Source organism: Carcharhinus amblyrhynchos, chromosome 1 (assembly GCF_965287045.1).
Source record: "Carcharhinus amblyrhynchos chromosome 1, sCarAmb.v2.hapA, whole genome shotgun sequence".
Classification (NCBI taxonomy): domain Eukaryota; kingdom Metazoa; phylum Chordata; class Chondrichthyes; order Carcharhiniformes; family Carcharhinidae; genus Carcharhinus; species Carcharhinus amblyrhynchos.
Genome location: NC_137324.1, coordinates 109737463 through 109759036, shown reverse-complemented (window position 1 = coordinate 109759036; position 21574 = coordinate 109737463). Strand labels below are relative to the sequence as shown.

Below are 21574 nucleotides of genomic sequence, written 5' to 3'. Positions count from 1 at the left end.
GATTGCAGTCTCAACTCCACGTTCCTGCCTACACTGGTTACCTTAATTCTCTTGTTAATAAGAATCTATCCACCTCCGTCTTAAAAATATTTATTAATCCTGTCTTATTATCATTTTCTTGACCCTTGTTGGAGAAAGCAATTCCCCCCCCCCCCCCCCCCCCCCCCCACACACACACACACACACACACACACACACACACACACACACAGCTAATATCTGTCTGTCTTTTTCAACTAGAACATGGAGTAATTCATTTTGCACTTTTTTTTCACAAAGTTGTGCTGGTGGTAACGTCAATAAAGAAGACAAAAAAAATCAGTGGGCTAGCTTCTAAACTTTCCAACAGTTGAATGAAATCAGCTCATTAATTCAGTTGGCTAAAGTTGGCATTTTCCTCTTAAGAAATAGGAAATAGGAGCAGGAGTAGGCCAACCAGCCCTTCGAGCCTGCCCCGCCATTCAATAAGATCATGGCTGATCTGTCGTGGCTCAGTTCCACATTCCTGCCCTCTCCCCATGACCCTTAATCCCCTCTCTCATCAAAAACCCATCAACCCGCGTCTTAAAAATATTTAGCGAGGCAGCCTCCACCACTTCAACGGGCAGAGAATTCCAGAGATTCACCACCCTTTGAGTGAAGAAGTTCCTCCTCAACTCCGTTCTAAACCGCCCCCCCTTTATCTTGAGGCTATGCCCCCTAGTCCTACTATCCTTTCTGAGCGGGAAGAGTCTCTCCACCTCTATCCTATCCATCCCATTCATCATCTTATACGTCTCAATGAGATCTCCCCTCATTCTCCTAAACTCTAACGAGTACAAGCCTAATCTATTCAGCCTCTCCTCATAGCTCAACCCCCTCAACTCCGGAATCAGCCTAGTAAACCTCCTCTGCACTCCCTCCAAGGCTAAAATATCCTTGCGTAAGTATGGCGCCCAAAACTGCACACAGAAGTTAAGTATAATTAGTGCATGGATCTGAGAATTCAGCAAATTTAACAGTGAGCCAGAAGCTGGAAATGTTATTTGTCTTTCCTCCTGCCAGCCTAGTATTATCAGTCATTTTACTTCTCTTGTTCATGTTCTCCTTGTTTTCATGTATTGAAGGATAGATAAAGAAGAACTCGTAGTGTACGTGGATTTCCAAAAGTCATTCAGCATGACATCTTGATAGCAAGATGAGGACTCACATAGTTTTGAGTAATTTATCAGCATGGAGAGAGGGTTGGTTAATAGACAGGAAGCAAAAAAGTAGACATTGGCAATTTCAACTTGGCAGTTTGTAACCAGTAGAGGCTCAGCTACTTGCAGCCTATGTTAACAATGTATATGAAGAAACTGAGAGTAATGTATCTAAGGTTCCTGCCAATACAAAGTTGGTAGAAATGTAAAATGCAAGGGGGACACAGACAAATTAAGTGAGTGGGCAGCAAGATGACAGATATATTACAATGTGGTGCATGTAAGCTCTTTCACTTTTGTCGTAAGAATAGTAAAGCAGAATATTTTAAAAGTATGAAAGTTGTAAGTATTGATATTACAGGAGACTCATTTGTACATGTACAAAGAACTCAAAGTTAGTTTGCAGGCATAGAAAGCAATTAGGAAGGCAAATGACATGTTGACCTTTATTGCCAGGGGATTGGAGTACATAAATAAATATTACTAAAACTGCACATTGCTTTGGTGAGAATGCACCTGAAATACAATATGCAGTTTTGGTCTCCATATTTAAGAAGGATATATTTAGATTGGAAGCAGAACAGCAAAGTTTTTTTGGATTAGTTCCTAAGATGTCCTGAGAGACTGGGTAAATTGGGCCTATTTCTCTGTAGTTTCGAAGAACAAGAGATTATCACATCGAAACAGCTGATTTTGAAGGGGCTTCACAGAGTAGACACTGAGGTTGTTTCTTCTGGTCAGGGAACCTAAAACACTAGTCTCAAGATAAGGGGACAATCCTTTAGGACAAAGGAGGAATTTCTTTACGCAAGGTGTTCTGAAAACAGTTGTGTAGCTCTCCAAATGGTACTCAGTACACAGATAATCTGGGGACATGGTTTGTAATGTCTCTCTGGTAGGGTCTGTCCACGCCCCCCCACACCCCCATGGGTCTTTCCAGAGAGTCTTCCCCTGGTACTGTCACCCTGACATTGCCAGGTCAGGCAGTACTACAGTGCCAGGGCACAGCATGGGCATGTCCCTCACCACCCGGAGACTATATCTATCTGTACCCCCACAGTGTGGTCATCACAACTGGGTTTTCATTTTTGAAAACCAGAAGTGATTCTCATTGGCATATCGTCATACCAGCTGGATGGGATGATACATTGAGGGCAGAAGTAGCTAAATGATACTATAATGTATGCAAATCAGGCTCATGTCCTTTCTGGGCGTCATCGAAGGGGGCAGAGGAGATCAGAAACTAAAATCTCACCAGCGCAAATCCCTTTTTTGGCCTCTTGCGATATTTAGCAGCTATTGTGGGACTTGTGGCCACGGCTAGCACGACTGCTAAAACAGGCCTTGGTCCCTCAAAACATCAAAGGATGTGGGAACAGGTAGGGAAGTGGAGTTAAGACCCAAGATCAGCCATTATTGTATTGCATGACAGAGCAGGCTCAGTGGACCATATGGTCTGCTAATGTTGCTCTTCTTCGTGTTCTTGTGAGAAACCTGATATCCTAAAGTTGCAAGTCCACAGAAGCCTGTGTACACCATTGAGAGTTCTCTTGTACTTTTTTCATTGTAATGTCAATTGCTATTTCAAATTGCAATCACAGTAGTGCTACAAACATATTCACACAAAGAAAGGATATGTTAGCTAACAGTTGCTTCTGAGTACGTTGGTGAACATTGTGATAGTTATCCCTCAAATATTTTGAGGAAGGCAACAGTTACCCAAAAATCTTTATGGTAAAGTTTAATATCCATGTGCTTTTGATACTGCAGAGTGCAAGATGTTGGTGACTTTGATTCCATTTTACAGAAACCTGAAGCTTAATTGTATGACCTGGCTTCTTTCATAATGGATTTTTTTTAAGCAGCATACCATATTCAGTGCTTATTATTCTGCAGTGCTTCCAAAATGGCATGATATTTTCCTCCTGTTTTTTGAGTGTGTGTATATTTATCTGTTGCTTTTTCATTTAACTTGGCTTTCAGGTATGTCAAAAGCTTCCTGAGTATGGAGTGTTGTTCTATCGAGTTCAGCCGGAAAAGAAATCTCTAACTGGAATAAATCTGGGCATTTGTTCTAGAGGTGTAATTGTTTATGAAATTCAAAATGGAGTCAGAACAGTGGTCCTTCGATTTCCATGGAGAGATACCAAAAAAATTGCTTTCACTGTAAGTATGTTTTGAACTCTGATCTATCATTATTTACAGTAGATGAGGCTTATTTTAATGCTTCAACCACTTGAGTCTTGTTAGTAGTTTTCTGGATTTGTTTGTTAAATTAAGTTTCAGGTGCATGTTGAAAGTTTTTTAAAGTTTGAAACCTGTTGGACAGGAATATGTAAGAAAAATACTAGGAGGTTTTTAAGTTACAGAAAGTGATCATAGTCTCATAAAATTCAACAAATAACAAATGGAAAAAAGTAAAGGCTAAAGCAAGGCATTTTATCCAGTGCTAGGGTTTTAACTGTAGAGTTATTATCTGCAGAGTAAATTGTCTCCTTTAATTTCTCCTTTTTTTTTGAAAACCACCTCTGATTTGACATCGGGTTTGATGTAATGGAAGGTATTTTTGAAACATACGTCATTCTGGACACACAATTGTCAGGTGAAGAAAGGGGAAAGTGAAGACTTCTATTTCCAGAATCTGAAATAGGTAGACGTTATTTCCAGAGGTGAAAGAGCAGCGTTGGTGAACAATGGCATTATCTGCTTTTCTCAGTGTATCTGGCATCACAATCCAATCAAGATCTTCCAAATTTTGCTTCTGTAATGTTCTTAAATTAAGAAGTAAACATTGAATTACCTATTAATTTTCTTTATCTACCATGTCAACTTTTTCTTGTCCAATTATGTCCCAATAATCTGAAAGCAAATATTTCTAAAATATTTCTTAAAATCTGCATTAATTTAGAAGCAAACATTCCCCCTTTGTTGAAGTGGGAATTTTCCTGCTTCTTGACTGTGGTAGAAAGACTCAACAAAATTCGTTCCGACAAAATAACTAGTCTTTATTTCCGAAAGACTGCATGCAGTATTGGCAAAACTTGAATTCAGAGAGCTGTCGTTACAATTTGCTAATTCTTCCTCAAGTCCACCCTTACATAAATAATCAATGCAGTATTTATGCATAATCATTATCAGTTTGCATGACCAGAGCTTATTCAGAAATTTGATCAGTAATAGCGCCATAAGCAATATCATAAATCATGGTACAACCTGCAAACCTCCTAGAACTCTTTGTCTCTTCAGTCATACCTTTATCTTGTCCTTTGATAGAACAGAAGAGGGTTGATGACTTTGTAATTTCTGACCTTATCTCGTCATACTCATACAGCCCTAGGTTATGCGGAGTCAGCTTTATCAGGTCTTGACCTTCTCCGGTCTTATTCATGTCTTATGTTATGCAGAGTCAGTTTTCCTTATTTTGTACCAAATACTTGACCAGTTTTCCCATCATGCCACTACTTTATTCGTACAACTTCACACCTTGTCTTTCTTGGGTGGGTGGATGTGGGGGTGGGGGGGAGGTTGGTGTGTAGAGTGCAGAAAAGAACATTGGTAAATCACCTGATTTAAATTCAATATTTAGATTAAACATTTACTTATAAATGAATGAAACTATGTAAGCTTGATGAAAAACCTGCTAGTATTTCGTATTAGGTAAACATTAAACACCTGAAACATGAAAATAAGGTTTGCATTGTATTGCTATGTTCCATCAGTCTCTAATTGCTCCAGTGTTTCACTTGCATATGTTCCAAACTCTATATTGTTTTCTTGATTGATGCAGAAAAAGAAGATTACATTACAAAATACTTCAGATGGCATAAAGCATCTGTTTCATGCAGATAGCAGCAAGACTTGTCAATATCTCCTGCATTTGGCATCATCTCAGCACAAATTCCAGTTGCAGATGAGGGCACGAAAGAACAATCAGGACTTGCAGGAAATTGGTAAGGATGTCATCTTTTTATTCCCCTGTATTTCATAAAGGCTTTTCAATGGAAAGATGGAAATTTCCTAAAAATTTGCAGCCAAATGATTAGCAGAGGGTTGATTACGGGGTGAGCAATGTTAAAATGGAGATTCAAGTAATTTCCTTTTCCCTTTTACTATCTTGCCATTTCTCAGTTCCATTATACATGGAATTGTTCCTGATAACATACTATTGTTGATAATTATAGTCCAGGCACCTGTTTCATAATTTATACATGCTATAGACTTTAATACCTGCAAAACCACAATGGTGAAGAAGACCTTCGTGTGAAAATAAATTAATTAGTTCAAATAACTGGAAGGGAAAACCCTGATTTTAATTTTCCAGTGCTTTCTATTGGAACAGTGAAAAGAGTGGATGGAGGCTAACACGAACCCAAGTATGCCTGTGCCGAGTTGTTTTAGCTTTTGGAAGTGAGATGGTTGGGGCTGTGGTGTTACTTTTATTTTATGTTATATGTCATGGTTGTAATAGCTACTCATGGTTCTAGGAAATAATAGCAATGTATGATGTTACCAGTGCAGCTTCTGAAGGTGGTTATTGAGATCGAATTAAGTAACCAGTTGAGGAGAAGAGCTTACATTTATTCAGATGTTAGAAAAACACTGAGTGTAATAATGCAAAACATAATAGCTGCAATGACTCAGTAAGTTTGAAGCATTCAGTCCACTGCACCAATGGAAAATAAGATTATGTATGTTTGTCTGTAGTTCCTCATATGTTGAATTCCCAATCTCAACATGGGAACCTAAGCCCTTATAGCGAGTTTTTAAAAAATCATTATTTGTCCCTTTTGCTCATTGCCCTGGGTGCCACTATGGATGATGTGGAGATGCCGGCGTTGGACTGGGGTAAGCACAGTAAGAAGTCCCTCAACACCAGGTTAAAGTCCAACAGGTTTAGTTGTTAGCAAAAGCCACTAACTTTCAGAGCGCTGCTCCTTCGTCAGGTAAGAAATCTGACGAAGGGGCAACAGTCCGAAAGCTAGTGGCGTTTGCTACCAAATAAACCTGTTGGACTTTAACCTGGTGTTGTGAGACTTCTTATTGACAGTATGGAGCCAGTGAAGTTTGAGAGGATGATATGTGCCATTGAGGAGCCCCAGGAGGGGAATATAACAGTGCGCTTACTGAATTATTTCTTTCTTTCCCCACATTTTCTGTCCCTTTAGAAAATTTGTCTGTCAGCAACCTGTACTACAATGGAGACTCTGCAGGTTTATTCACCATGGGCAGGGTGAATAGTAGTATCAGTCTTGCCACCAGTGCACACAGCAAATTAACTGATCAGTCACAGTTAGTGCGTTCAGAACTCTTGAAACGCATGTCCAGGTCAGAGGCAGCATTGAATCAGCCCCTGTACAGCATCTCAAAAGACAGGATCTCCAGTACTCAGTGGGACCATCGCCCTCCCATCCTCAGCAAATCTTATTATGACCTTAGTCAAGTCTCAGAGTCAAAACGAAGAAGTACACCCAATTTTATCCATCAGTTGTTTCGTTCTTCAAATTTGCTGGAAGGGGACACTGAACACAAAGTAAAACGTCCACGCCCTCGATCAGACACCGAGTCTGTGGCAGGAAGTGAGCGACGTATCAAAAACAGGTAAATTTTTTGTGTTTTATGAATTATTTGTATACAAAGCATGGTTTTAATTGTGAAGTAAGTAGAATTGGAAACAGATGTTCAAAACTGCTTTATCAAAGGTCTGAAAAGCCAAAATACAGTATTGTGTCTGAGTGCTCCTCCACAATGTCAACAGGTTACCATTGACATAAACAAAAGGGCAGGATTTTCTGACCATGATCACCCCAATACCAGAAAATCCCATCATCCAAGATCAACAGACCTTTGCGTGGTCAGCTCCCCTGCCCACTATGATTTCTGTGGTGGGCAGGGCACAGGGTACAAAGGCTGAAACCCTACTAACTCAGATCGGAAATCTCCAGTGGCCTTGAGTGGGATTTTATGATCTCGCCTGAGTGACGCTATGAAGTCCTGCTCAAAAACTCGGGCACGTTCAAGCCTTGAAGAAACGGATATGAAGTCAAAAGGGAGCATTCTGTAATTTTGTTTATCCTTGGAGAATGTATTAGCTCATCATAAAATGACACTACTGTGATTTAGTGTTACATTGATTACACATCTGTAATATTATAGACAATTACGATGGTGGAACAAAACTAGAGCCTGAGAAGTTATCTTGTCTTTAAAATTAATTCTAAAAGCTTCCATTGCAATCGTGCAGGAAATCAGTAAGAAAAATAATAATAGATACCAATCAGTTTTGAGAATAAATTGGATTGATTTCTTTAACTTTGTTCTTTGCTGAAAAAACTGCACATTTTAATTATCCCCAGTTTTAAAATGCGTTTGTGTGTGTATGCATGCGCCTTTCTAACGTTAAATATATTTCGTAAAACAGTGCAAAAGGCTACTTCAGTACTTCCTTTTGTGCAGCCCGTGGTTATTCAACGCAATTAAATAAATACAGTAAGAAGTCACACAATACCAGGTTAAAGTCCAACAGGTTTATTTGGTAGCACAAGCTTTCGGAGTGCTGCTCCTCCTTCAGGTGAATGAGGAGTTTGGGTTCATAAACAGGGGACCTATAAGCACAGACTCAAGTTACAAGCTAACAGTTAGAATGTGAGACTTAACAGGTGATTAGGTCTTTGAGTGGAGAGAGGGTTAAGCACATGTTGAAGAGGTGTAAATTGTATCAAGCCAGGACAGTTAGTGAGATTTTGCAAGCCGAGGCATGTCGTGAGGGGTTACAAATAGTAATGAATAGTAATGAAGCACAGATCTCAGTTGAGGCCATCCTTGTATGCGGAACTTGGCTATCAGTTTTTGCTCGGTGATTCTGCGTTGTCTTTTGTCATGAAGGCCACCTTGGAGAACGCTTAGCTGAAGGTCAGAGGCTGAATGCCCTTGACTGCTAAAGTGTTCCCTGACAGGAAGGGAGTGCTCCTGTCTGGTAATTAAGAACATAAGAACATAAGAAATAGGAGCAGGAGTAGGCCATCCAGCCCTTCGAGCCTGCCCCGCCATTCAATAAGATCATGGCTGATCTGTCGCTGCTCAGTTCCACTTTCCCGCCCTCTCACCATAACCCTTAATCCCCTCTCCTATCAAAAACCCATCAACCCGCGTCTTAAAAATATTTAGCGAGGCAGCCTCCACCACTTCAACGGGCAGAGAATTCCAGAGATTCACCACCCTTTGAGTGAAGAAGTTCCTCCTCAACTCCGTTCTAAACCGCCCCCCTTTTATCTTGAGGCTGTGCCCCCTAGTCCTACTGTCTTTTTTGAGCGGGAAGAGTCTTTCCACCTCTATCCTATCCATCCCATTCATCATCTTATACGTCTCAATGAGATCTCCCCTCATTCTTCTAAACTCTAATGAGTACAAGCCCAGTTTATTCAGCCTCTCCTCATAGCTCAACCCCCTCAACTCCGGTATCAGCCTAGTAAACCTCCTCTGCACTCCCTCCAAGGCCAAAATATCCTTGCGCAGGTGCGGCGCCCAAAACTGCACACAGTACTCCAGCTGCGGCCTCACCAATGCCCTATACAGCCGCAGCAAGACCTCCCTACTTTTATATTCAATCCCCCTCGCTATGAAGGCCAGCATCCCATTCGCCTTCCTGACCACCTGCTGCACCTGCAAGTTGGGTTTTTGCGACTCATGCACAAGGACCCCGAGGTCCCTCTGCACCGTCGCCTGCTGCAGTTTTTCGCCCTGTAAGTAATAGTCCTTCCTACCATTCTTCCTACCATTCTTCCTACCAAAGTGGACCACCTCACACTTGCCAACATTAAATTCCATTTGCCATTTCCTGGCCCATTCGCCCAGCCTATCTAGATCCTTCTGCAGACTCTCCACACCCTCCGCACAATTTGCCATTCCCCCAATCTTGGTGTCATCAGCAAATTTCGACACTCTACACTCGGTTCCCTCCTCCAGATCATCTATATAAATGGTAAAAAGCTGAGGCCCCAGCACCGACCCCTGGGGCACTCCACTAGTCACCAACCACCAATCCGAATAGCACCCGTTGACCCCCACTCTCTGCCTCCTATTTGACAACCAATCCTCTATCCACGCTAACACCCTACCCCCAACTCCATGACACTCGACCTTCTGCAATAACCTCTTGTGAGGCACTTTGTCAAACGCCTTCTGAAAATCTAGAAAGACCACATTGTTGAGTGGTGTCCATTCATACGTTGTCATATTGTCTGCACGGTCACCCCAATGTACCATTCCTCTGTACATCCTTTCCTGCAGCGAATGAGGTAGACGACGTTAGCTGTGTCGCAAGAGTATGTACTGTGTACCTGGTAGATGGTATTTTCACTTGAGATGATGGCGTCTGTGTTGTAGATCGGGCACATCTTGCAGTGGTTGCTGTGGCAGGGTTGTGTGGTGTTGTGGTCAATGTTCTCCTTAAGGCTGCATGGTTTGCTGCGGACAGTGGTCTGTTTGAGGTTCTGCGGTTGTTTGAAGGCAAGTAGTAGGGGTGTGGGGATGGTCTTGGCAAGATGTTTGTTTTCAATGACATGTTGAAGGCTCCAGAAAAGATGTTGTAGCTTCTCTGCTCCTGGGAAGTACTGGACGACGAACGTACTCTGCCCACCATGTCCCATGTTTGTCTTCTGAGGAGGTCGGTGTGGTTTTTTGCTATGGCGTGTTGGAACTATCAATCAATGAGTCAAACACTGTATCCTGTTCTTTGAGGGTGTCTTTCAGCATCTGGAGGTGTCTGTTGCGATCCTCTTCATCTGAGCACATTCTGTGTATGTGAAGAGCTTGTCCATAGAGGATGGCTTCTTTAACATACTTAGGGTGGAAGCTGGAGAAGTGGAGCATTGCGAGGTTATCTGTGGGCTTGCGATACAGTGAAGTGCTGAGGTGTGTCCTTGATGGAGATGCGTGTGTCTAAGAATGCAATTCTGGAGAGTAGTCCATGGTGAATCTGATGGTGGGATGGAACTTATTGATGTCATCATATAGTTGTTTCAGCAATTGTTCACTGAGTCCAAAGGAAGAAAATGTCATTGATGTATCTAGTATATAGTGTTGGTTGAAGACCTTGTGGGGTGAAGAGGTCTTGTTTGAACCTATGCACGAAAATGTTGGCATATTGAGGTGCAAATTTTATCCCCATGGCTGTTTCATGTAATTGGATGAAGAACTTGTTGTTGAAGGTGAAGACATTATGGTCCAGGATGAAGCGGGTGAGTTGTAGAATTGCATCAGGAGACTGGCAGTCGTCAGCATTGAGTACTGAGGCAGTTGCAGCAATGCCGTTGTCGCGGGGAATGCTAGTGTAGAGTGCCGAGACATCCATTGTGACAAGGAGTGTTCCTGGTTCAACTGCTCCACGTCAGCTGAGCTTCTGTAAAAAGTCCATAGTGTAAATAAATAAGCAGAGAACCTGTATAATGAGATTTGTATTGTTTTAGCATTATCTCTGTTTCTAGGCATTATCCCTTTATTTATAAACCAAGGATCCCTTATCCTTTGGTTTACAGCTCCAACTTGTTCCCTTAATATTTAAGGATTTGTGCATCTGAACCTCCCCGCTTCTGTGTTTGTTTTTTTAACCATGTATGTCTGCTTGCATTTTGGGACAAAGAATTAATCAAATTTTTACACATCAATTTCATTTGATGTCTGTCTGCTCAAACTGGCCCAGAGACCAGACACACTGAAAATACAGCCCAACATTCTGTGGGAATTGGACAGGACGTTTGAATTTCTGATAGGGAATTCCCCTACTCCCTGGGACACCCTGAAAAAGCGTCAGAGTCTGAGTTAGAGGGCAGGATTTAATGCACTCCCATGGCATGTTTTGCAGCAACACAGTCCGCCACTAGCTGGTGGCAGGATTTTCCAGTCCAGCTGCTGTTGACAGGTTTTCCTGTTGTTTGCACACTCATTGTTACAGGGAAACCCATGGGGGGAGGGGTGGGGTGTCAGTGTCAGCAAGTTGTCCTCGGCACATCTGGACAGAAAGTTTTGTCTATACACCTTGTAGACAGTTCCCATTCACTTTCCTGCTAGTTACCCAGGGAGTGTTGATCATAAAAATCTTAGATAAACACTTAAAGAATTATAAAACCGACTCTCCCAGTTAGCCAACTACTACCCTTCCCAACCAGAATTGACCAGCCCTCACCACCTGACAGCCAGATCTAACTGCACACCTACTCACTCACCCACCTGTAACTCTACCAAGCCACTAATCTGCCACCTACGACCATTTTCACCACTACCATAAAATCCAACTCATCTGCCGGCCTACTCACTGGCCACATATATTGCAGCAACTCATTGTGTTTACTTCAGTAGCAGCTTCCTGATATCCAACACCATGGAGGACAAGATCTCGGGACACTTCCAAATTTTTCAGTACTTAACCCATTGTTACATGATCAGAAACATCATTTCTGCATCATTCTTTGAATCATACAGTGCAGAAGAGGCCCTTTGGCCCATCGAGCTTGCACCAACAAGTGAGAAACGTCTGATCTCCTACCTAACCCCATATACCAGCACTAAGCCCACAGCCTTGAATGTTGTGGTGTACCGAGTGCTCATCTGGGTACTTTTTAAAGGATGTGAGACAACTCTACCACCCTCCCAGAAAGCTCATTCCGGACCGTCACCACCTCTGGATAAAAAGGTTTTTCCTCACATCCCTCCTAAACATCACATTGAACCTATGTCCCCTCGTGACTGACCCTTCAACTAAGGGGAACAGCTGCTCCTTATCCATTCTGCCCATGCCCCTCATAATCTTGTACACCTTGGTCAGGTCACCCCTCAGCCTTCTCTGCTCCAATGAAAACAACCCAAGTCTATCCAACCTCTCTTCATACCTTAAATGTCCCATCCCAGGCAGCATCCTGGTGAATCTCCACTGCACCCCCTCTAGTGCAATCACATTCTTGTGGGAACAGTTTGTAAGAGAACTATGGTAGTTCAAAGAACAAGCCCCACCCCCCCATGACTTTCTCAGGATGACAATGCAACCATGCCAATATTATTCACATCCAGGATTCAGTTTTTAAGGAAGTTACAAAAATTGATAGCAGTAATTTCCTCCTTCAAAAGGACATAAACTATTTAATTACCAGCGCTTCTGATGCTGTCTGCTGTTGTTTCAAGTTGCAAGAAAATCTAAAATCTACGTAATTAATTTTCTCCTTTTAGCATATGCTATTACTCTGAAAGTTCCCATTTAAAATATTTATGGCTCTTTAATGTAATTTTGACCCCTGGTTGTAACAGTTGGTTGGTTTTCATTACTCAAATTAAGGAATTAGGTATTGTGGAATTTTAAGTGCATAAAGTACAAGTTCTTTATTCTTACATGGTTTCAATTTACTGTCAAACATTTTAATTCTGGAATTCTTTCATGTCTGTGTTTGTTTGCTTATATTTTCTGGTCCTATTCAAGTGTCATCAATCCAAAGAAGTCTCAGACTGTCTTACATAGAAGTCCTGCCAGAAGAAATGCTGGGTCCGACTCATCATCCACAGAAGACCAGGCATATGCCATAGGTCAGAAAAAAATGTATTTCAAAGCGGAAATAATTTTGTTCATATATGCACTATAGATTTAGCATTAACTGGAATTAAGTTCTGTGATGCACAGTTCAAGTTTAATGGTTTCGTGTACTTCTTTCCCCAAGTGACTTACAAACACTTTCTCCTGCATATTTATGTAGTATCCTCTTGCTCATTGATTCACTGGGGATCATGGAGTGACAGCAGAACTCAGTGCATTAAATCAGAAACTTGGTACAAGTGGGAACTGTGTGCAGAAGGAGAAGCAGGTGCTACATTTTATTTTTGTTTTCTCCAATGGGTGGTTAGTGTTTTTTTTTTCTTAGTCTTAAGTCTGTTTAGGTTAATTTAGTTGATAGTCTGATAAATAGAGGCCTGACAGCTTAAGCGATCTCCCAACAGTCATGCATCCTTTTTCAGAATCAATTAGCATAAAACAGATATGCTCATGTGGGTGCTACGTTTCTAGCCTTTTAAGCTCTCTGGACTCCCATGCAGCAGCCTCCAGAGAAAGATCCAGCCAAACAGCAGGACTTCAGAACTCTATCTTGTGACAGATCCCAGTCTCCAAATCCAGAGAGAGAGACAGACAGACAGAAATAGCTACCTCTCTCCAAAGATCCCAAGCAGCAACTGACTTGATTTCTCTGTGTAAGCTTAGTTCCACACAATCACTTGATTTCTTTTCTGTAAGTCAATTTAATCAAGCCTTGCTCTGAAAAACCCCAGGGAAAACACGAACAGAAATGCATTAGTTCAGATTAAAACAAACACTTTAACAATTAAAATCAATCATGCTGCTACTGTAACAACAGTGACTGGCGGTTACAAAGTGGCACTGGTTAATAGAATTGACTGCCAAAACAAATACTGCACAAGAAACGTGACACAAATTCATTTCTTAAAGGCACAGTATCATTGCAATATGAATATATGTAGGAAGCATAATTGAGCCACACTGTGAGCCCAACTGACGAACTTAAATTGGATGTTAATGTGATTCTTAGCACCTTCCTCCAAAGGATCATTTCTTCCTCAGATTGTATACAACTCAACTAAGAGCGTGTTGTATTAATTATGGAACCAACAAGTGTGAAGTTTGCCTCCATCATCTAGACTGAGGACAAGGATAATCGCATATCATGAAGTGGACTAGATCCAAATCTTGGCCTTTGCTATCCAGTTTTAAATATGAAAGTTTGGTTTCTGAGCCCCATGGCAGTTTTCTATTTCATGCGTTTGCTCCAGTTCTCAAGAAATGTTGGTACCATACATTAGAAAGGATGGAGAGGCCTTGAACTTGAAAAGGAAGAGAGATAGCAGGGAAGAATGAATTTCCGTTATGTGCATATTAGAGAAAAGTATTGCTGTTCTTGAATCTTGGAACAGAGAAGGCTATGGGGGGGATTTAATAGTATTCAAAATCATGCAAGATGGTTTCCAGGTGCAAGAGGATTAAAATCAGAATTGTGATGTGAGGAACAAAAATGTTTATATAATAATTTTTCATGAGCTGGAATTCTGTGCTTGGAAAGGGTGGTGGAAGAAGATTTAATGGTAACTTTCAAAAAGGAATTGGATAAATACTCAAAGGTCGGCAATGGAAGCAGAACAGAGAAGTGGGACTAGTTAAATAGCCCTATCAAAGAACTGGCATGATGCACCAAATGGTTATCTCTTGTCCTTTAAGATTCTCATTATGTAATTTTATGACATGGCAGTCATAACACTTTGCAATTGTTTCAGATGGAACAGACTGAATAGAAAATTGACATGGTACAGATTTTTTTGTGGGGCTGGAATTGAGACATTTGGGTAGCGATAAGTATTGTAAGTTGAAATTACTTCTTTTGGCAGCACAGGTAGCTGCTATTGTTATGAACCCACCTCATGCTAAAATTCTCAAGTGCCAACTTCGGCAACGCTTTTGGTGCATAACCAAGTGCATAGATAGTTGAGGTCCAGATTATGTAAGCCCAGGACAAAGCCTGTGGAGCTCCTGCAGTCATTTTGATCTGTTTATATTCACTTGATGTATTTCTGTTAAGAATGTAACATACTGGACATCAACCAGTTGTATTATGGCTGCAGTGTGTGCTGGCATGGAAAGGGTCATCCATGCCAACTTTGCTTCCAGGTGTTGGGAGAGAGTGTGGTGGGTGGAGGCTGCAAGGTAAGGCTTTAACCCCTGTGCAATATTTTGCCCATGGATTTTATTTCCCCTTGAGCAAAATCTCTTGTTCTAAAGTCCAATCGCTTGATATGTTGTTGTTCTACTGTTACTCATCAAAATGATAGCACTAAAAAACAATATATGACAAATCTCCTGACTCTTTACATGCCTCAATCCAGGGTTGGATTCAGTCTGTGATTCAACTTGGTTTTACCAACAGGGAACACATCAATCAGGCGTGTGTGTCAGATATTAGCCTTTTCTGTATTAGTTAAATAAGAGAGTTGTTGGCATTCTGGTGTCTGAAATGTTCTTAGTTATGTTCACAAAAACTAAATGTGTATGACTTTGCCGAATTTCCTGAGAGAATTAAAATAAATATTTCTTATAATTTTGTAATTATTAAATGAAATTTTATTTTCCATTTTTATGCACTATTTTTTATTACTGTATGTTTTGTTATTAGGGATTAGCATGCACAGTTCTGGCATCCCATCAACCCCTGCTACCTTGACAGCCAATGGTAGGCAGCAGAACGAATTGAGTTTACAATGTACAAGTGCCTTCACTGTTTAAAGCCTTGGTGTGACTGTACAACATCGGCTTCTCAAACTTCTGTTTTTTCTACTTCTGTTGCTCTCTCTGTTTCTCTCACTTTTCCTGCCGTCTAACAGAAACTTCTAGCAGGTAATGTTTGGGTCTTGATTTTCTTTCACTAATTTCTGTTTAACTGTCGAAGTTTTCTTTCGCAATTTATATTTGTACATCAGCCTGTATCCCAATACATGGAAAACGGCAGAGTGTTTTCAGAATCATCTATTTTAATCTGAAGATCTTGTTCTATGTAAATAGTTTTATCCACCTCCTTCCTGCAACTAGAAAATCATTTAGAAACCATCTGAGATCGACAAGCACTTCACGACGTTTTTTACAAGGCATTTGTCCCACAAGCATATGAAGGAATTATATAAAGTTTCTGATATACTATGTGAATGGGAAAAATAAGCAAGTGCTTGATTAGCACTAAATGTTTTGACATAATTGCTTTATTGTATGTGTTGGGAAAGGGAAAGGATAGGAGAAATTTATGGCTTTAATTTTAAATGTTACATATTAAAATTTGCATCTTCATACCACACTTGTATAATATCATTCAAAATATATTGCAAATGATTAAAATATGTTCCAAACATGATCAAATTTAGCAAATAATTTCCAAATTTTCAACCACTATATTTAACATAGGGACTTCAGGTTTGTGCATAGTACTAAACTAAAATGTAAAGGAAATTAGAAAGGTGATGGTGTAGTTAAGCATTTTACAGACAAATGTATGAGAGAATGGTTTTCTGTGCTGGGATTGCATTTTCCCCCCGTACGTATCAACTCTGACGAGTTAATCTCACAAAAACCAAAATATCTTCAACTGATGCATAACTTTTAGCCCAGTAATGACCATTGTCATTATTTTGATATGCATCCCGATCATAAAATGAAGCATGTCCCTTCAGATTAATCACTTTGCAGAACACTTTTAATATGAAGACAGACCCCATTTAAAAGTAACCAATTTTTTCCATCATTCAGAGGGTACTTTGTTCAGGTTTCTCTCTTCTTGCTTCTTCCCAAGATCCCTATGCATTTTATTTTCCAAATCAGGCAACTTGGTAGGCAACCTGTCCCAGAATCTATGGCTTCTTCAGACTTTTGAAGTTGCCATTGACAAATATATAACATAATCCCTGCCCTGCCCTTAATAAATTAGGCGTTTTTTAATTTTGTGAATCGTTCTTCTGTACAGCTATTAAAATGCACTCACTCATATGACTCAAACAGGTCTTGTAAAGTAAGCTTCCTTGGTGACTTACTTCTTTAGAATAAATTTGTTTATGATTGGATGACATAAACGTGTTGGAAAAAGGATATGGTTCATAAACAGAAAACTTCTTTATTGTGTTATTCGGTAAATATTGGATTTATCTTCAAAGACCAAATGCTCAAATCCTTGAAGTCTTAGACCAGTGATTAAAATATGGTTGTATTTGGTGTTTAGAGTACAAATGCAAGAAATCAAAACTGCAATTAACACTAATCTTTTGGGGTTTTTTTGGCAGTGCTGGTTTCAGGCAGTTTATAATCCTGCCTTTGTATATAGAATGCAACAGTTCCAAGAGAGTAATTGGAGCTGCAAGTTAAGTGTACTATTATTTCTAATCCCATTTGTATTCACTGTTTTAATTGCCAGCCTTAAATACATTTTTAAATGTGTTGCGGCCACACCATATTAATCAGCTTTATACGGAAAACAGCTGTAATTCTGAAATAATATTGTTTCCGTTTAATGGGTGCCAATACAAGATTGTAAAAATGTACAAAATAGATGGAAAACTACACTAAGTATCAAGAGGATGCTACGGCAGATTAAACGTTTTTATTTAATGTAAGCATAGTGAAAATAGGATTTGACATGTATAGGTTGCAAATATTTTTCAAAATTTGTGTTTTTGTTATTTTTAATTGACAAAGCTGTTGAATGTACTAAGTTGGAGTCTGAATTGTTTGTCTTTGACAGATACGCTTCATCAGAAATTTAGTGCCTTGCCTTCACCCGAGAGAGAACTCAGATTTATAAAACTGAAGAAGGATGTGAAACACGGTTTAGGTATGTTGAATCTCTGGGTCTGGTTATTTATCTACAGATGACTGGATAGGATGTTGTTGTTGATTTGACAATAACATCTGCACAATTTATAACAAAGACTAAAGATGAATATGTAATTGTTTCCTAGATAATAGAAACAAAATTCATTTGCTAGTGGGTGAATTCAATATTGAAAGCAATTGAAAAGCCTTTTTTTTTGCATGATCTCATGACAGCGAAGGTATAAGAGAGGTCATGATGAAGAATAAACAACTAAAATTGAAATGCTCAACCTCACAATGTGGTTCTTTTGTCTCCAGACTGAAAGGTGAATAATTGAAGGTATGCTATTGATATGACCGATTTATTAAATTATTATTTCAAAATAGGTTTTCAGATTGTTGGTGGAGAGAAGACTGGCAAACTGGACTTGGGAATTTTTGTCACTACAATCATACCAGGAGGCCCAGCAGAGCTTGACCGATCATTGAATCCAGGTACCCCATATAACTCTTTTGCAAATAGTCAATGGAAATCCTCAGTCCTTCCATCACACAGTCTGGCAGCCATGTGCAGGAAGATAGGCTGAGACTGTGCAAGCCTCAAAAGGGATAGAGCCTCCCAGGTCAGTGGCAAAGAAGAGTGGATAACATTGTGACTCCCCATGTTGGGAGTACTAATATTCCAAACTCTTGAAGGGATCCAAATTAGAATTGTGGCCTAGATTGGCAAGAGGAACAGCGTGTTTCCCCGCCCCCAAATATTTAAATATGGTTACCTTAGAAAGTGGCTGATGGAAAATATATAATTCTCTCCCAGGGTTAGGGAGGTTACACCCCTCCATGTCGGTTACTTTGTTTAGCCAAATTTATGGTCTTTTCAGCTAGTGGTGACCTACGTGTGCTCCTGTACTTTATCTTTTAGCAGTAGTTTGGAAGCATGAATGTTTTTGCAGCTTGTAGGCGTTTAATGCAAAGTCTTTGTCAACGTTTTGAGATATTGTGTTTCAAAAATATTTTAATTCCCTTACCTTAACAGGCATGTTTCCTGGACAGTTTTAAATTATAGACATTTTCCTTACTGGTCATTTTAATACCAGACAAATTTAAGCTGTAATTCATTACATTAATGTAGTCCCGTTTTTTGAGTTTTTATTCAATATTTTATTCAAAATGCTCCATTATATATTTCACTATGTAATAATTGCCTAGATAATACACGTAGGGGAGAGGGACGTAGGAAGGCAGAGTAGGGCAGGTGTATGCAGGCAATTTAGGGAGTTGGGGTCCAAACTGAAGAGCAGGACCTCCAGGGTGGCATTCTCTGGGCTGCTGCCTAGTACCAGCAGGGCTAGGAATAACGAGATCATGCAGCTGAATGCATGGCTGAGGGATTGGTGCAAGGTAGAGGGCTTTACTTTTGTAGATCACTGGCAAGCATTTAGTGAGAGAAGGACACCTGTACAGGAGGGATGGGGAAAATTTGAATGGGAGGGGGACAAATGCCTTAGCAGGGAGGTTAGCTGGAGTGTATAGGGAGGGGGGGTGGGGATGAGACTGATAGTTCATTAGACACTGGGGTCGGGAGTGAGTTGGGTGATAGGGTAGGTTTGGGTGAAAAGAAAATTATCGGGGGAAGGAGGTTCCGAGTGGGCCTGGTGGGTTGGACTGCGTCTGTTTCAATGTGACGGGTAAAACGGATGAGCTTAGGGCCTTGATGTTTGTGAGGAATTTAGATGTGGTGGCAGTGACGGAGACGTGGTTAAAGGAAGGGCAGGGCTGGCAGCTGAATGTTCCTGGGTATAAGTGTTTTAGGTGTGACAGAGGAGGGTTAAAGAGAGGTGGTGGGGTGGCACTGTTAATAAAGGAGCACATCACAGCAGTGCAGAGGGAGGATAATATGGAGGAGTTAGGGATTGAGTTGCTGTGGGTGGAGTTGAGGAATAAAAAGGGAGAGATTACGATGCTAGGGGTATACTATAGGCCACCCAACAGCCTGAGGTCAGTGGAGGAAGGTATTTGCAGAGCCATTTTAGATAGGTGCAGGAAGAATAAGGTGGTTGTAGTGGGTGACTTTAATCTTCCTGGAGCGGATTGGAAGGTGCCTAGAGCTGGAGGTACGGATGGAGAGGAGTTTGTAAAATGTGTGTTGGAAGGGTCCTTGGAGCAGTATGTAACTAGCCCGACTAGGGAGGAGGCTATACTGGATTTAGTGTTGGGTAATGAGCCGGGGCAGGTGGTTGAGGTTGAGGTAGGCGAACATGTGGCTAACAGTGACCACAAGTCTGTCTACTTTAGGATAAAAATGGAAAGGGATGAGTGCCGTCCGAAGGGGAGGGTGCTGAACTGGGGGAAGGCGAGCTATAGCCAGATTAGGAAGGAGCTGAAGGACACAAATTGGGAGGGGCTGTTAGCTGGCAAGTCCACGGTTGATAAGTGGGGGGCTTTCAAGGGCAAACTGATGATGTTGCAGGAAAGGTATGTGCTGGCAAAGAGGATGGGAAAGGCAGGATTAGAGAACTGTGGATTACAGGGGGTATTGAAGACTTGGTCAGGAAAAAGAGAGAGGCATGTGTTAGGTCGAAACAACTGGGAACAGAGAGAGAGTAGGATGGAGCTTAAAAGGGGAGTTAGAAGGGCGAAAAGAGGGCATGAAATGGCTTTGGCTGATAGGATTAAGGAAAATCCAAAGGCATTTTGCTCTTATATTAGGAGCAAGAGAGTGGTTAGAGGGAAAATTCGTCCTCTTAGGGACAAAGGAGGGGATCTATACATCGAGTTTGAGGGAATGGGGGAGATCCTGAATGAATACTTTGCGTCGGTATTCACGAAGGAGAGGGGTTTGGTGTCGTGTAATGTCTTGGAGGGAGCTGTAGATTATTTGAAGGAAATATCCATTACGAGGGAGGAAGTGCTGGGGTTTTTAGGTAGCATAAAAATAGATAAAGCTCCGGGGCTTGATGGCATTTATCCCAGGCTGCTTAGGGAGGTGAAAGATGAAATTGCTGGGCCTCTGACGCAAATCTTTGTCTCTTCTTTGGACACAGGTAAGGTCCCAGAGGACTGGAGGGTAGCTAATGTGGTACCGCTGTTTAAAAAGGGCAGTAGGGATAACCCTGGTAATTATAGACCAGTGAGTCTGACATCGGTGGTAGGAAAATTATTGGAAAAAATTCTTAGGGATAGGATGTAAAAGCATTTGGAGCGTTGCGATCTGATTAGGGATACGCAACATGGCTTTGTTCAGGGGAGGTCTTGCCTTACGAATCTGGTAGAATTTTTTGAGGAGGTGCCAAAAACGGTTGATGATGGGCGAGCCGTTGATGTCATCTACATGGATTTCAGTAAGGCGTTTGACAAAGTCCCTCACGGTAGGCTGGTAGAAAAGGTTAAGGCACATGGGATACAAGGACAGGTAGCTAGATGGATTGAAAACTGGCTGGGCAATAGGAGACAGAGAGTAGTAGTGGAAGGGTCCTTTTCTGGCTGGAGGTCAGTCACCAGTGGTGTGCCGCAGGGCTCAGTACTGGGACCTCCTCTTTGTAATAGACATAAATGACTTGGAAGAGGGCGTACGTGGTGTGATCAGCAAGTTTGCAGATGACACCAAGATGGCAGGATTGGCGGATACTGAGAAAGATTGTCAGGTGACACAGCAGGATATAGATAGGTTGGTATATTGGGCAGATAGATGGCAGATGGAATTTAATCCTGACAAATGCGAGGTGATGCATTTTGGAAGGAATAATGCAGGGAGGAGTTACATGATAAAAGGTAGACCGATTAAGAGTATAGAAATACAGAGGGACCTGGGAGTGCAGGTGCACAAGTCTCTGAAGTTGTCAACACAGGTAGAGAAGGTTGTGAAGAAAGCTTACGGAATGCTAGCCTTTATAGGAAGGGGTATAGAGTATAAGAGCTGTCGTCTAATGCTTCAGTTGTACAGAACGTTGGTTAGACCGCACTTGGAGTACTGCGTCCAGTTCTGGTCACCTTACTACCGGAA

The 21574-nt window shown here is 41.1% G+C and overlaps 1 protein-coding gene across 4 annotated transcripts in view; it reads left to right on the top strand.

Moving 5' to 3' along the window:
- The window catches only part of ptpn13 (protein tyrosine phosphatase non-receptor type 13), a 268306-nt gene that overhangs the window by 161601 nt on the left and 85131 nt on the right, over positions 1–21574 (top strand). For 2 of the 4 annotated variants that reach the window (XM_080190985.1, XM_080190976.1), the window contains exons 16-22: positions 3165–3347; positions 4969–5131; positions 6347–6779; positions 12646–12749; positions 15395–15451; positions 17501–17590; positions 17959–18066. In XM_080190985.1, coding sequence (XP_080047111.1) covers positions 3165–3347; positions 4969–5131; positions 6347–6779; positions 12646–12749; positions 15395–15451; positions 17501–17590; positions 17959–18066 — 1138 coding nt within the window. The remainder of the gene's footprint in view (positions 1–3164; positions 3348–4968; positions 5132–6346; positions 6780–12645; positions 12750–15394; positions 15452–17500; positions 17591–17958; positions 18067–21574) is intronic. The other 2 variants (XM_080191002.1, XM_080190993.1) reach the window with 1 other exon arrangement.